Source organism: Peromyscus leucopus, chromosome 1, assembly GCF_004664715.2.
Source record: "Peromyscus leucopus breed LL Stock chromosome 1, UCI_PerLeu_2.1, whole genome shotgun sequence".
NCBI lineage: Eukaryota > Metazoa > Chordata > Mammalia > Rodentia > Cricetidae > Peromyscus > Peromyscus leucopus.
The window spans coordinates 116,685,457-116,698,297 of record NC_051063.1 but is presented as its reverse complement, the minus strand read 5'-3'; the positions used below and the strand labels follow the sequence as shown (position 1 = coordinate 116,698,297).

Sequence of the window (12,841 nt, the reverse complement as noted above, 5' to 3'; positions counted from 1 at the left end):
CCGTTCTCGGATCCTTGTGGCTTTACCCAGCAGGTCCGCATAGAGGATGATTAGGACCACGGGCCTGAGTGCAGGTGTCTAAGATGGTCTGTGCTGTGGGATGATTTGTATGTCCTGTGGGAGCCCTTCTTGGGTTCCTTGTGGCGTTACCCAGCAGGTCCGTATAGAGGATGATTAGGACCATGGGCCTGAGTGCAGGTGTTTGAGATGGTCTGCACTTGGCTGTGCTGGGGGATGGTCTGTATGTCAAGTTGTTCTGATTGGTTAATAAATAAAACCTGATCGGCCGTGGCTAGGCAGGAAAGATAGGCGGGACTAGCAGAGAGGAGAAATAAAAGAAGGCTGAGGCAGAGAGATGCTGCAGCCGCCGCAATGACCAGAGATGCTGCAGCCGCCGCCATGACCAGCAGCCTGTGAAGACGCCAGCAAGCCACCAGCCACGTGGCAAGGTATAGACTTATGGAAATGAATTAATTTAAGTTATAAGAAGAGTTAGCAAGAAGCCTGCCACGGCCATACAGTTTGAAAGCAATATCAGTCTCTGTGTTTACTTGGTTGGGTCTGAGCGGCTGTGGGACTGGCGGGTGGCAGGGATTTGTCCTGACTGTGGGCAAGGCAGGAAAACTTTAAAGCTACAGGTCTGCACTTGGCTGTGCTGGGGAATAGTCTGTATGTCAAGTTGCTGATTGGTCAATAAGTAAAACCTGATTGGCCATGGCTAGGCAGGAGGTAATGGGCAGGACTAACAGAAAGGATAAATAAGAGAACAGGAAGGCAGAAGGAATCACTGCCTGGAGCCGCCACAATGACAAGGAAGATGTAAAGTACCTGTAAGACACGAGCCGCGTGGCAGGGTATAGATTTGTGGAAATGGACTAATTTAAGTTATAAGAACAATTAGCAAGAAGCCTGCCATGGCCATACAGTTTGTAAACAAAATAAATCTCTGTGTTTACTTGGTTGGGTCTGAGCGGCTGTGGGACTGGCGGGTGACAAAATTTGTCCTGACTGTGGGCCAGGCAGGAAAACTCTAGCTACATTTCTCTAATTGGTTCACTGTATCTTAAGTTTCATACAGTAAGTCTATTTGACATTTCTATATTCATTCACCTTCCATGATCCATCAATAAGATACTGGCAATGCTAAGCACTGTACTATATGCAAGAAATATAATGGTAAATAAAGTCAAAATGCACTGGGGTCACAGAGAGCTGATTGTCCATTCTAAACTAATCTCAAATCTCATGGTAGGACTAGAGCTTTGCAAAAAACAACAAAAAAAATGAAATGGTCAACAAATATTAAAGGATTAAATGAAATGTTTGCCTTAATCCACAGTGTTAGAGCTTGTGAAAAAGACAAGGAAAACAAGATTGTTTTATGCTTCACAAAATTCATATTCTATGAGGGGCCAGTAAAGTTTATGGATAATTCTAATATGTGCCATAAAGTATCACATGTTGTGGGTAGGAAGATGAATCAGTTGCTAAGGTGTTTTCCTTGCAAGCATGAGCATCTGAATCCAATCTCCTGAACTCACATAAAAAGAAAACAAAAAAGCAATTGTGGTGGTTTAGACTTGTAATGTCAGTGCTGGGGTGGCAGAAACAGGAAGATCCCTGTGTCTTATTGATTAAACAGCCATCTGACTTGAGGGCCATGAAAGACTCTGCCTCAAAAGACTAAGATGTTGTTCTCTACTGGACTCCATCTGTTCTAAAAGGAAGTTTCTTTGGTGAGGAGAAAGACTACACTAATCTGTTGGTAAAAGGCATATGATTACAGAATGTGGTTAGTGACTGTGCTGATTTAGCAAATTGATGGTTGTAGATTCTCCTACAATCACCATGAATTCACCAGTACTGAGTAATTAGCTAGGTTTCCAGTTCCCACCATGGTTCCTTTTTTATTGAGTTGGTCTTAAATCCAAATAGAGAGCTACTGGTTACCATCAAGGCATATGTGCCAATACTGCACACTTAGGAGAGTCATGCCAGTTGGTTATCGATATGGTTCATAATCATCATAGCTGGGTAGGACTGTTTGTTTTCCCTTTCTCCTTTGGAAGCTTGCATGGTGACTTCTGGTAGCATGAAAGCTTATCAGAAGCCACACCAATAAAGTCTCACAAATATGATTGTCAAAATGTGAGCTGAACAAGGACAACAGCAACGAATATGCCAAAATGAATAAGGAAAAGTCCATAAAGGTTCAAACCTACACAAAGAACTATAGGCAACTGAGGAAAGTTGAGAGAGGTAAAGGTGTTCTTCCCTAGGGAAAAACACAATTGGTTGTCCAATGCCAAAGAGTCATCCCGGAAAATGTATGTACAAATAACATTAAATGGACTGTACTGGTTATATTTAAGAATATGCATGTACATGTGTGCATGTAATAACAATTAGTGCAAAAAGAAGCCATAAATCGAAGGAGAGCAGGGAGAGATACATGGGATAGTTTGAAGGAAGAAAGAGGAAGAGAGAAATGTTGCAATTGTATTATAATCTCAGAAATAAAATTTTTAAAAATGAGAATAACTCTTGAGGAAAGATACTGCTAATTGTTTATATATGTATATATATATATATATATACAAATACACATACACACTGAGAGAGGTGGGGGAGGAGAGGGGAATGTTATATGTTGTAATGGTACATAGGTACATTTCCATGGAAACACAGTGGTAAAAGGTTAACTTGCTTTGAGATATGCTTTGCCTTTCAGTCACACAGGAAATAAATGGCTGTTCCACCCGCTGTGTTTAACAGAAATTCACTGGTGTATGTGTAAGTAATAACTAGATATATTTTAAAAATAAATGAGTGGGGTGAGCTTGCTTCTATGTAACATTTTCATTAAAAGGTTATATTGTATTATACAACAGCACCCTCAAAACTTCCAATTAACTACTTTACCATGCTTTACTGTCTTCCCTTACATTATCCTTTTTTATTTCTCCTTACTGGTGGGTAGACAGAAAGTCATAGGAATAATATGAAAGTGCTTTATCATTTAGAATAATAGCAGACATAAATAATTAACATTCTATCTTTTAAATATACTTTTGCTCATTTCTTCACCCCAGAGTTATGAGCTATTTAACTAAAAATATTATAAAATTATAATTAATTTACCTCTCATAAAAGGAGATATCACTATTTAAAGAATTAAGAGGCAAAGAGTCTTTGGGGAGTTCTCCCTTGAACTTTGGCCTTATTTTTCTCATTTGTAAACTGAGTTTATTGAATCAAACTAAGAAGTAGCTATTTTGAATGAGTTGCTGGGCTAAGGAGTTGTCAAGAAAGTGGAAAGAGTCGGTGTTTACTAGTTGAGAATGAGGAAAGTTATGGTTATATCTTTATTTTTAGATGTGTACAAAGCTAGTTATATGAGATTTTATAAACTAGCATGTAGGCTACTCAATCTATATCCAAATGCAAGTTAAGCCTGAGGGCTTCTTTCTGCAGCCTTTGGACTAGATAGGTACTTTCTCAAGTCCCTGATATCGAGGACATTCTCAGACTCTATCTTCCTGACATAGTCTTATATTTCTTTGCTTAACACAGACTAAGCTTCAAAGTTAAACTGCCCAGATGAATTAAAGACCACATTCGGTGGACTGTAAAATTAAATTTGTAACCACAAATTGGAGATTCTGTGTATTTGATAATCCTTCTGGAGTTTTCTGACTTGATTATATACTGATAAAATTGGCCCTAAATACTAAAGCTTGTATATCAAGATCCAGGGTAGAATAGAAAGGAATTTTAGGCCTGATTTGCTTTTATTTCTCCTTCAAAGATGTCTGAGAATAGCTGACAAGTTTGGGTTAGTGCAGAACTTCATGCCAAACTGGGTCTAGCCGTGAGATAAGTCAACATTGCTAAAGGAGTCCAGTTCTTTGGAGTACCAAGATACAAGCTAATTCATATGCCTTTTCCCCCTATAGATTACTGAATGAGAAAAGAAGTTTAAATAAAATGTACCATTTTGTTATGTATATCTCAGGCCACTTAAATTAGCTTAATAAAATTAAATCTCTTGGCTCCTAACAAGCTTCAATCGCTGTGTCTATAGCTCAGATATTGAGTTGCTTTTTGTTTTTGAGGACAAAAATTTTATCTTTTTCATCTTTGTATCACCACCATGCAACACTCTGACATGCAATAAGGACTTCAATACATTAGTTTATAATAACTAATTTAATCATCTTTGAATGAATCAATGAATTAAAGAACTAATAAGAAGTAGCACAGACACTGAGAGAAACAATAAATGGGACCTCTTGAAACTGAAAAGCTTTTGTAGGACAAAGGACATGGTCAATGAGACAAAACAACAGCCTACAGAATGGGAGGAGATCTTCAACAACCCCACATCTGACAGAGGGCTGATATCCAGAATATATAAAGAACTCAAGAAATTAGACATCAAAATACCCAACAGTCCAATTAAAAATGGGCTATAGAGCTAAACAGAGAATTCTCATCAGAAGAAGCTCAAATGGCTGAAAGACATTTAAGGAATTGCTCAACATCCTTAATTATCAGAGAAATACAAATCAAAATGACTCTGAGATACCATCTTACACCTGTCAGAATGGCTAAGATCAAAAGCACTGAAGACAGCTTATGTTGGAGAGGATGTGGAGCAAGGGAAACACTCCTCCACTGTTGGTGGGAATGCAAACTTGTACAGCCACTTTGGAAATCAGTATGGCGCTTTCTTAGAAAATTGGGAATCAATCTCCTGCCAGACCCAGCTATACCACTCTTGGGCTGTTCACCAAAATGCTCACCAAGGAATGCTCAATTGTACCACAAGGACACATACTCAACTATTTTCATAACAGAATTATTTGTAATAGCCAGACTTGGAAACGACCTAGATGCCCTTCAACTGAAGAATGGATAAATAAAATGTGGTATATATACACAACGGAGTACTACTCAGCAGAGAAAAACAATGACATCGTGAGGTTTGCAGGCAAATGGGTGGAACTAGAAAAAAAAAATCATCCTGAGTGAGGTAACCCAGACTCAGAAAGACAAACATGGTATGTGATTACTCATAAGTGGATACTAGATGTAAAGCAAAGGATAACCAGACTGCAACTCACAACTCCAGGGAGGCTACCTAGTAAAGAGGACCCTAGGAAAGACACAGGGATCGCCCATCCACAGAGAAATGGATGAGATCTACATGAGCAAACCGGGGATGGGGCGGGGTGTAATGGAGGGCAAGGGTCAGGGGAAAGCAAGCCTAGGGGAGCGGGAGGTCCCAGTTGGATCAGGACCAGAATGGGAGAACAAGGAAAGAGACACCATGATAAATGAAGACCCCATGGTAATAGGAAGAAGCAGAGTGCTAGAGAGGTCCCCAGAAATCCACAAAGATACCTCCACTATAGACTACTGGCAGTGGTCGAGAGAGTGCCTGAACTGACCTACTCTGGTGATCTGATGGCTGAACACCCGAACTGGCATGATAGAACTCTCATCCAGTGACTGGTAGAAGCAGATGCAGAGATCCATGGCCAAACCTCAGGTGGAGCTCCAGGAGTCCAATTGGCATGAGATAGGAGGGATTATATGAGCAAGAGATATCAAGACCATCATTAGAAAAAGCACAGGGACAAATAACCAAACTAGTGGAAGCACATGAACTGTGAACCAATAGCTGAAGAGCCCCCATGGAAATGGACCAGGCCCTCTGGATAAGTGAGACAGTTGATGACCTTGAACTGTTTAGGAGGCCCCCAGGCAGTGGGACCGGCACCTGTCCTTGGTGCATGAGCTGGCTTTTGGGAACCTAGGGCCTATGCTGTGACACTTTGCTCACTCAGCTTTGGTGTAGGGAGGAGGGACTGGACCTGCCTCAACTGAATCTACCAGGCTGGGCTGAATCCCCAGGGGAGAACTTGCCTTGGAGGAGGTGGGAATGGGGGGTGGATTTGGGAGGAAGGCAGGGGGTTTGGGAGGAGGGAGGACAGGGGAATCCGTGGCTGATATGTAAAATTAAATTAATTATGAAATACAAATATTTGTTAAAAAAAAGAATAAGAAATTCCCTCTTTATCCGAAGCAGCAACAGCAAAAGAATTAACTGTAACTCTGTTTGTTAGTTCTGCTAAGACATCTGAAGAATGATTATTAAACCAAACAAAAACAAGTCATTTAGAAATATAAATGAAAGGTCAAGAAATATTGGTAAGACTTTCATATCACACCTATATGATTAGATGGTTTAGTTTTCTCCCACAATATCAGCCCATGTTCTAGAAATTTCAAATTTGATATTATATAGGTTGATACTATTTAAATTGCATGAACAATACTTACTTAGAAAAAAATGTGCAAGTGTAGTGATACCTGTAATCCCAGACTAAAGAAGTTGAAGCACAAGGACCTTGATTTGAATCCACCTGGGCTAATAACTTGCAGAGGGAAAAAAAAAACAGAAAAGAAGGAAGAGAAAACAGAGAAAGCAGATAAGAAGGAGAGAAAGGATAAGGAGAGAAGGGTGGGGGAGGAAGAAGAAGAAAGCAGCTAACCTTCTTATCTCCAAATCTGTAAGCTTGCATCTGATTCCTCTGGTTTGTGGTTCTATTATCAATTCCATTTTTAAAGCTTCCACAGTCTTGTGCATTCATCAGACATGGTCCTCATCAAATAGTTAGTCTTGATGTTAAGTAATGGTTTTCACTGTGTTCCATGGGGGAAATGAGGAAAAGGTTAGTCTATATTAGTCTAACAATTTTTCCCACATAGTTTTTTTTGTTAGCGAAAACACATTGACTAATAGATGAACTAGTTGTCAGGTGGTGGTGGTGCATGCCTTTAATCGCAGCACTCAGGAGGCAGAGACAGGTGGATCTCTGTGATTTTGAGGCCAACCTGGTCTACAAAGCAAGTTTCTGGACAGACAGGGCTACACAGAGAAACCCTGCCTTGGAAAACAAAACAAAAACAAAAATAGATTAACTAGTCTCCATGAAAAGATTCTGTTATAAATTTCTGTTGTTCAGTTTTTTATTTATTTATTTATTTATTTTTTAATTTTACAATACTATTCAGTTCTACATAACAGCCACAGATTCCCTTGTTCTCCCCCTTCCTGCCCCCCTTCCTCTTCCCCCCAGCCCACCCCCCCATTCCCACCACCTCCAGGTCAAGGCCACCCCTGAGATCGACCTGATAGACTCAGTCCAGGCAGGTCCAGTCCCCTCCTCTCAGACTGAGCCAAGCGTCCCTGTATAAGTCCCAGGTTTCAAACAGCTATCTCATGCAGCCAGCCCAGGACCTGGTACCACTGCCTAGATGCCTCCCAATCAAGCTAATCAACTGTCTCACCTATTCAGAGGGCCTGATCCAGTTGGGGGCCCCTCAGCATTTGGTTCATAGTTCATGTGTTTCCATTCGTTTGGCTATTTGTCCCTGTGCTTTATCCAACCTTGGTTTCAACAATTCTCTCTATTATAAACCCTCCTCTTTCTCACTAATTAGACTCCTAGTGCTCCACCCGGGGCCTAGCCATGGATGTCTGCATCCAGATTCCTCAGTCCTTGGATGGGGTTTCTGGCACAACTATTAGGGTGTTTGGCCATCCATAACCAGAGTAGGTCAGTCCCGGCTGTCTCTCCACCATTGCCAGCATTCTTTTGTGGGGGTATCTTTGTGGATTTCTGTGGGCCTCTTCAGCACTTTGTTTCTTCCTTTTCTCATGTGGTCTTCATTTACCATGGTCTCCTATTCCTTGTTCTCCCTCTTTGTTCTTGATCCAGGTGGGATCTCCCGATCTCTTTCCCTCAACCCTCGCCGTTCATTGCTCCCACTCATGTCCAGGCTGTTCATGTAGATCTCATCTATTTCTCCGTCATTGGGTGATCCCCGTGTCTTTCTTGGGGTCCTGTTTTACAAGTAGCCTCACTGGTTTAAAAAAAAAAAGGGTTAGGGATTTAGCTCAGTGGTAGAGCACTTGCCTAGCAAGCGCAAGGCCCTGGGTTCGATCCTCAGCTCAAAAAAAAAAAAAAAAAAAAAAAAAAAAAAAAAAAAAAAGAAAAGAAAAAAAGAAAGAAATTCTTGTCACAAGAGAAAACAAATAGTTTTTCTTAAATGAGCACTATCCCACAAAGGAATGATTTCCAGAGTAATTTGATTAGACAAACTTAAAACTGGACCTGTCATATAGTGACACTTGTGAAGGTGTCCTGTGATTCATCTGGCCTAATTCACATAAGCATCTTTTGTTAGTAGTGCCAATCATGTGTCAGGTTCTATGATAAGCTACAAAGACAGCATCTGTGACCAGTGTAGAAGCTTGGGAAATCCAATGTGTAGGGAAAGCCAATGAAAGACTACCAGCAGAACTATAATGAAAACAAATCTAAGCTACAGTTAAACTGCAAACAGGCAAATTATGTTTAAGATGTTTAGTGTAATGGTAGAAATCATATATGTGGAAAAGGGAGCTGTAGTTATGAGGGAGGGTGATGTGGGGGTAAAAGAAGGTATACAGTAACAGCAAACACAATACACTATATACATATATGGCATTTTCAAAGAACAAACTTAATCTACTTTAAAAAATGAATGTGTTAAACATTTTTTTAGTGGAGAAAGGTCAGGTTTGACAGGTATGGGAGGGTGATAAGAGAGGGTGAATGACAGTAATAAGAATGAATTATTTATGTATATGAAATTGTCAAAAGAAAAATTTAATCAATAAAAAATTAATTTTAGTAACACCAGCAGAAAAGTATAAAGTACTCCACTCAGCATTATTATGAGATTTTTATAACCATAGCAGAATATCTTCAGCCAGTTAAATAATGTAATAATTCATATACATACCCACAGGGGAAAGGATATCAACCTCCACAGTACAGTATAAAAGCAGAATATAGAAAAGTATGTGTGCACACTAACTACCATTTATGGAATGGTATCTATATGCTAACTTATGAATGAAACTAATAAAGTCTTGGAGAAACAATAAACAAGAATATTGTTTATCCCTTTTAATTACAGTGAATTCTGCCTGAAAACAATACTGAATATCTAGGGACAAAGAGAGTTGTTTTCATTTTATTGTCTTTTAAGTTTCTCACTGTGATTTTGAATCCAGAAATATAAATATAAAAATACTCAAATAATTGAGACATTTTAAAACTAAAAATCCTGTAATAGGAGTTGGAATAGAAGGAAATAAATGCATTAAAGAAATGTAGAAGGATATGATAAGTTGAATAAAATACAGAATTGTATCAATTTTTATCTTTAAAACTGACATGCTTCAGGAAGTCTCCGAGGGTTCCATTGGATTTAGATTTTAAAAGCCATAGAACATCTATCTCACTGGGATGAAACCCAGATAGATGGCCTAGTTTTAAACTCTTCTGCTGCTGCCTAGTTGCTGTGAAAGAGTGGAGAAACTAATTTATTTTTCTGTCGTAAAAAATAGTATATATCTCATTGGGCAATGATTAGGATGAATTGAGTCAATATTTGCATAATATTGAATAAGAAGCCATACTGGCTTTAGAGAGTCCTCACTTATATGGCACTTGACCCATGGGAAATGAATCTTAACAAGATGTCTGATACCTGATGAAGACATAGCCAATCAACTAGTTATGGTTTTTCTAATTTCAAAATGTGTCCGAATCTGAACATGCCTCCCCTTTGCTACTGCTATCATCCCAAGCAAAGCAACATCTCCCTGCTTAGTAACTCAAGCATGATTTTTTTCATCTCCGCAAAAACCAACTCATTTCTCACTTGTCAGTTAATGATTTTCTAATTTATCCATGTTCAACATAAGACTCATCCTTTGTTCCTCCTCTTCTTCTAAAATACTTGGGAGCATATGAAGTATCCAATCTGTTAGTCGTCCTCACTTTCCTACTTCTGATTCATTCAGATCCTGACTTGAATACACCACTCGGTATCCTATAACAGAATTTTTTACAATGCACCACTTATTCCACTTTCATTCTGTTTTCCATGTAAAAGTGTAAATTTCTTAATGAAAGTCAGGAAATCCTCCAAACCTATATATTATACAACCATTGTTTGTTTCTCATGACTAACATCTTATTCTTCTTTCCCTTCTTTATAATCTTTAAAGAATACTCTAGACATAGCCATGCTGGTGCAATATATAGTTTTTATCAAGAACAGACTTCTCCTAGTCTTTATATTTTGCATATGAAAACATAAATCAGGCCATTAGCAATAGGACTGTTATTAGACAAGTTTCATTGGCTCCAAATGCATACTTAATTCTCCTCTGTTTCCCCACTGCTCACCAATAACACAACTTCCTGTATAGTTTGACATCATAAACTTTTATTGAATTAGTGAATTCATAGTTTTGAGACTGCATTGAGACTGGAGGAGGTGAATAATACATTATCACGTAAGTATAGTGGAGACCAAATATGACAGAATTTAATTCTCTCAGTGGGAAGACATACTAGCTGAGGAAATGAAGATTGGTTAAGGATTTTTGAGACAAGAAGTTACAGTGTCATGGATGTCTAGGGAAATTAATTTGACATTTAACTAAATGGGTAACATGGAAAGACAGTGTTATTCTGAGCTAAGTCACTTGAGAAGGCAAGTCTTGATCTAGTTAGGGAATCACATCTTTCTTCATGATTTTGAAACAAAAACCACGAAGGGTTGAAAACACTTCAGAACAACTTGTTCGAACCTCTTTCCTAGTGCAGTTCCCAGCTGTGAAGGTGATGAAGTCTTTCTAAATGTTTAGGATCTATGAGTGTGGCTATGGAAGAGAGCTGGGTAATATTTCAAAGTTAATCCTTAATTTATCTCTCAACAGGTTCTCTGACTCTAAGAACACATCATGTTCAAGATTCCAAAATGGGATTTGTGATCAATGCAATCTACTCTATGGCTTATGGGCTCCACAACATGCAGATGTCCCTGTGCCCAGGCTATGCGGGGCTCTGTGATGCAATGAAGCCAATTGATGGGCGGAAACTATTGGACTCCCTGATGAAAACCAATTTTACTGGAGTTTCTGGAGATATGATCCTATTTGATGAAAATGGAGACTCTCCAGGAAGGTACTATCACATTTCTCATTATTGACAACATCTAAATAATCGTCACTTTCTGTTTTGGGGTCTTTCCTTTATGGTTGCTCAGGCTTCTGAGACAGGTTTGGCTAAGGTTCATATTTCAAAATACGCCAAGCTAGACAGGGACAGCCTCATTTCCCTGTAGTAGGAAGTGTACTGACGTTAATACTCACTGACCCTCAACTTATTATAGACAAAGAAAGTCCAACCCGTGGGTCTCTCAGTGATTTTTAGTCAGGTTATTGTCAATCTTTGGTTACTTCTCACCACAACACTGTTCTCAGACAGGAACAATTCCATTTCTGGTAGCCCAGAACTAGGGTGGAGCTCCTGCTCTTCTGTTCACTCTATCCACTGGTGAGTCACATCACACTTTATTTTGTTACCTTGTAACAGAAGTCCTTTCTCCCTATTGAGTTAACAAACTGAACTTTCACTCTGAATTTTTTTATTATTTATGTGGAGGTGACTTAAATTTATGGAACTTGTTCATAATTATAAGCTAGCCTTTAGAGAAAACACTAGGTATTAAAAACTTACCAGAATTCAACTCTATCTCCTACTTTAAAAATTTGTTTTGCTGCCAAGCAGTGGTGGTGCGCACCTTTAATCCCAGGGCTTGGGAGGCAGAGGCAAGTGGATCTCTGTGAGTTCCAGGACAGGCTCCAAAGCTACATGGCAACACCCTGTCTGGAAAAACAAAACAAACAAACAAAAAAGAAAAGAAAAGAACAATTTCTTTTGACAAATATTATATTTTGAGTACACAAGGGATAATGAGTTGAATTTATAATGAGTTACGGCAAAGCTAGGTCACTAGTCTGCTTTACAGAAAAAACAACCAACCAAATAAAATTTAAAATATGAAAATCCAACGGATCCTTTGGTTCCATGTTCTTTTCCCAGCAGCAGTTTATGCCTAACAGCTGTGTTCAGAGAACTGTCTGCACACTGTTTGCAGCTAGCCCTGCCAAGAGAACGACGCGTGAGTACCCCCACAACGTGAAACCCATGTGGCCACACCTCCTGCCAGCAGCCTAGGTTTAGCTCATTTCCACATCCTGAAGTAAGCTGGAGCTGGCCCTGGACACAGCTGTCAGCATTGCACAAGCCTCACTGCCAAGAGGCAGGCAGCTAGCTCCAGGTCTCATGGCCAAGTGAAAAACTGGGTATTTCCTATATTCTAGAGACTTAAAGGGTTTCAGACTAGCCCAGATATTTGCAAAAGTAACTGGCTTTTTGCTATTTTCTACTTTGGGACTCTTCTATATGTCCATTGTGGGGAAATAGAAGCATTTTCTTATTACCAAGGAAATTTCACATGTACTGTACATCTCGATACTAAGCTTACACTCTGATTCCTGAGCATAGATTTATTATTCTTGTGTAAACTGCAGCACTGATGTTACCCTGGGCTTTGTTAGTAGATTGATGATGGCAGCATCACTGTCTCAAGAGCTTTCTTGTCATGTGTCCAAGCCAAACCCACAAACCAGATGAGAAGGAAATGTCTCTGATGGCTCAGCTCCAACACAGCGGGAAACCGTAGTGAATTAGGCAAAACATCACTGCCTCATTCACAGCTCTTCTAAAAGTTTGTGATAGAGATACTTTGAGAACACTACATCTCCTCCCCTTTTCAAATCTCTTCAAGACTGATAAAATTCTAGATATTCTAGATATCTTCAATAATAACATGCATACTATTTTGCAAACAAATTCTACGA

The 12,841-nt window shown here is 39.3% G+C and overlaps 1 protein-coding gene across 6 annotated transcripts in view; it reads left to right on the top strand.

Moving 5' to 3' along the window:
* The window catches only part of Grm5 (glutamate metabotropic receptor 5), a 482,266-nt gene that overhangs the window by 378,475 nt on the left and 90,950 nt on the right, over nucleotides 1-12,841 (top strand). For all 6 annotated transcript variants that reach the window (XM_028856718.2, XM_028856719.2, XM_028856715.2 and 3 more), the window contains one exon: nucleotides 10,853-11,099. In XM_028856718.2, coding sequence (XP_028712551.1) covers nucleotides 10,853-11,099 — 247 coding nt within the window. The remainder of the gene's footprint in view (nucleotides 1-10,852; nucleotides 11,100-12,841) is intronic.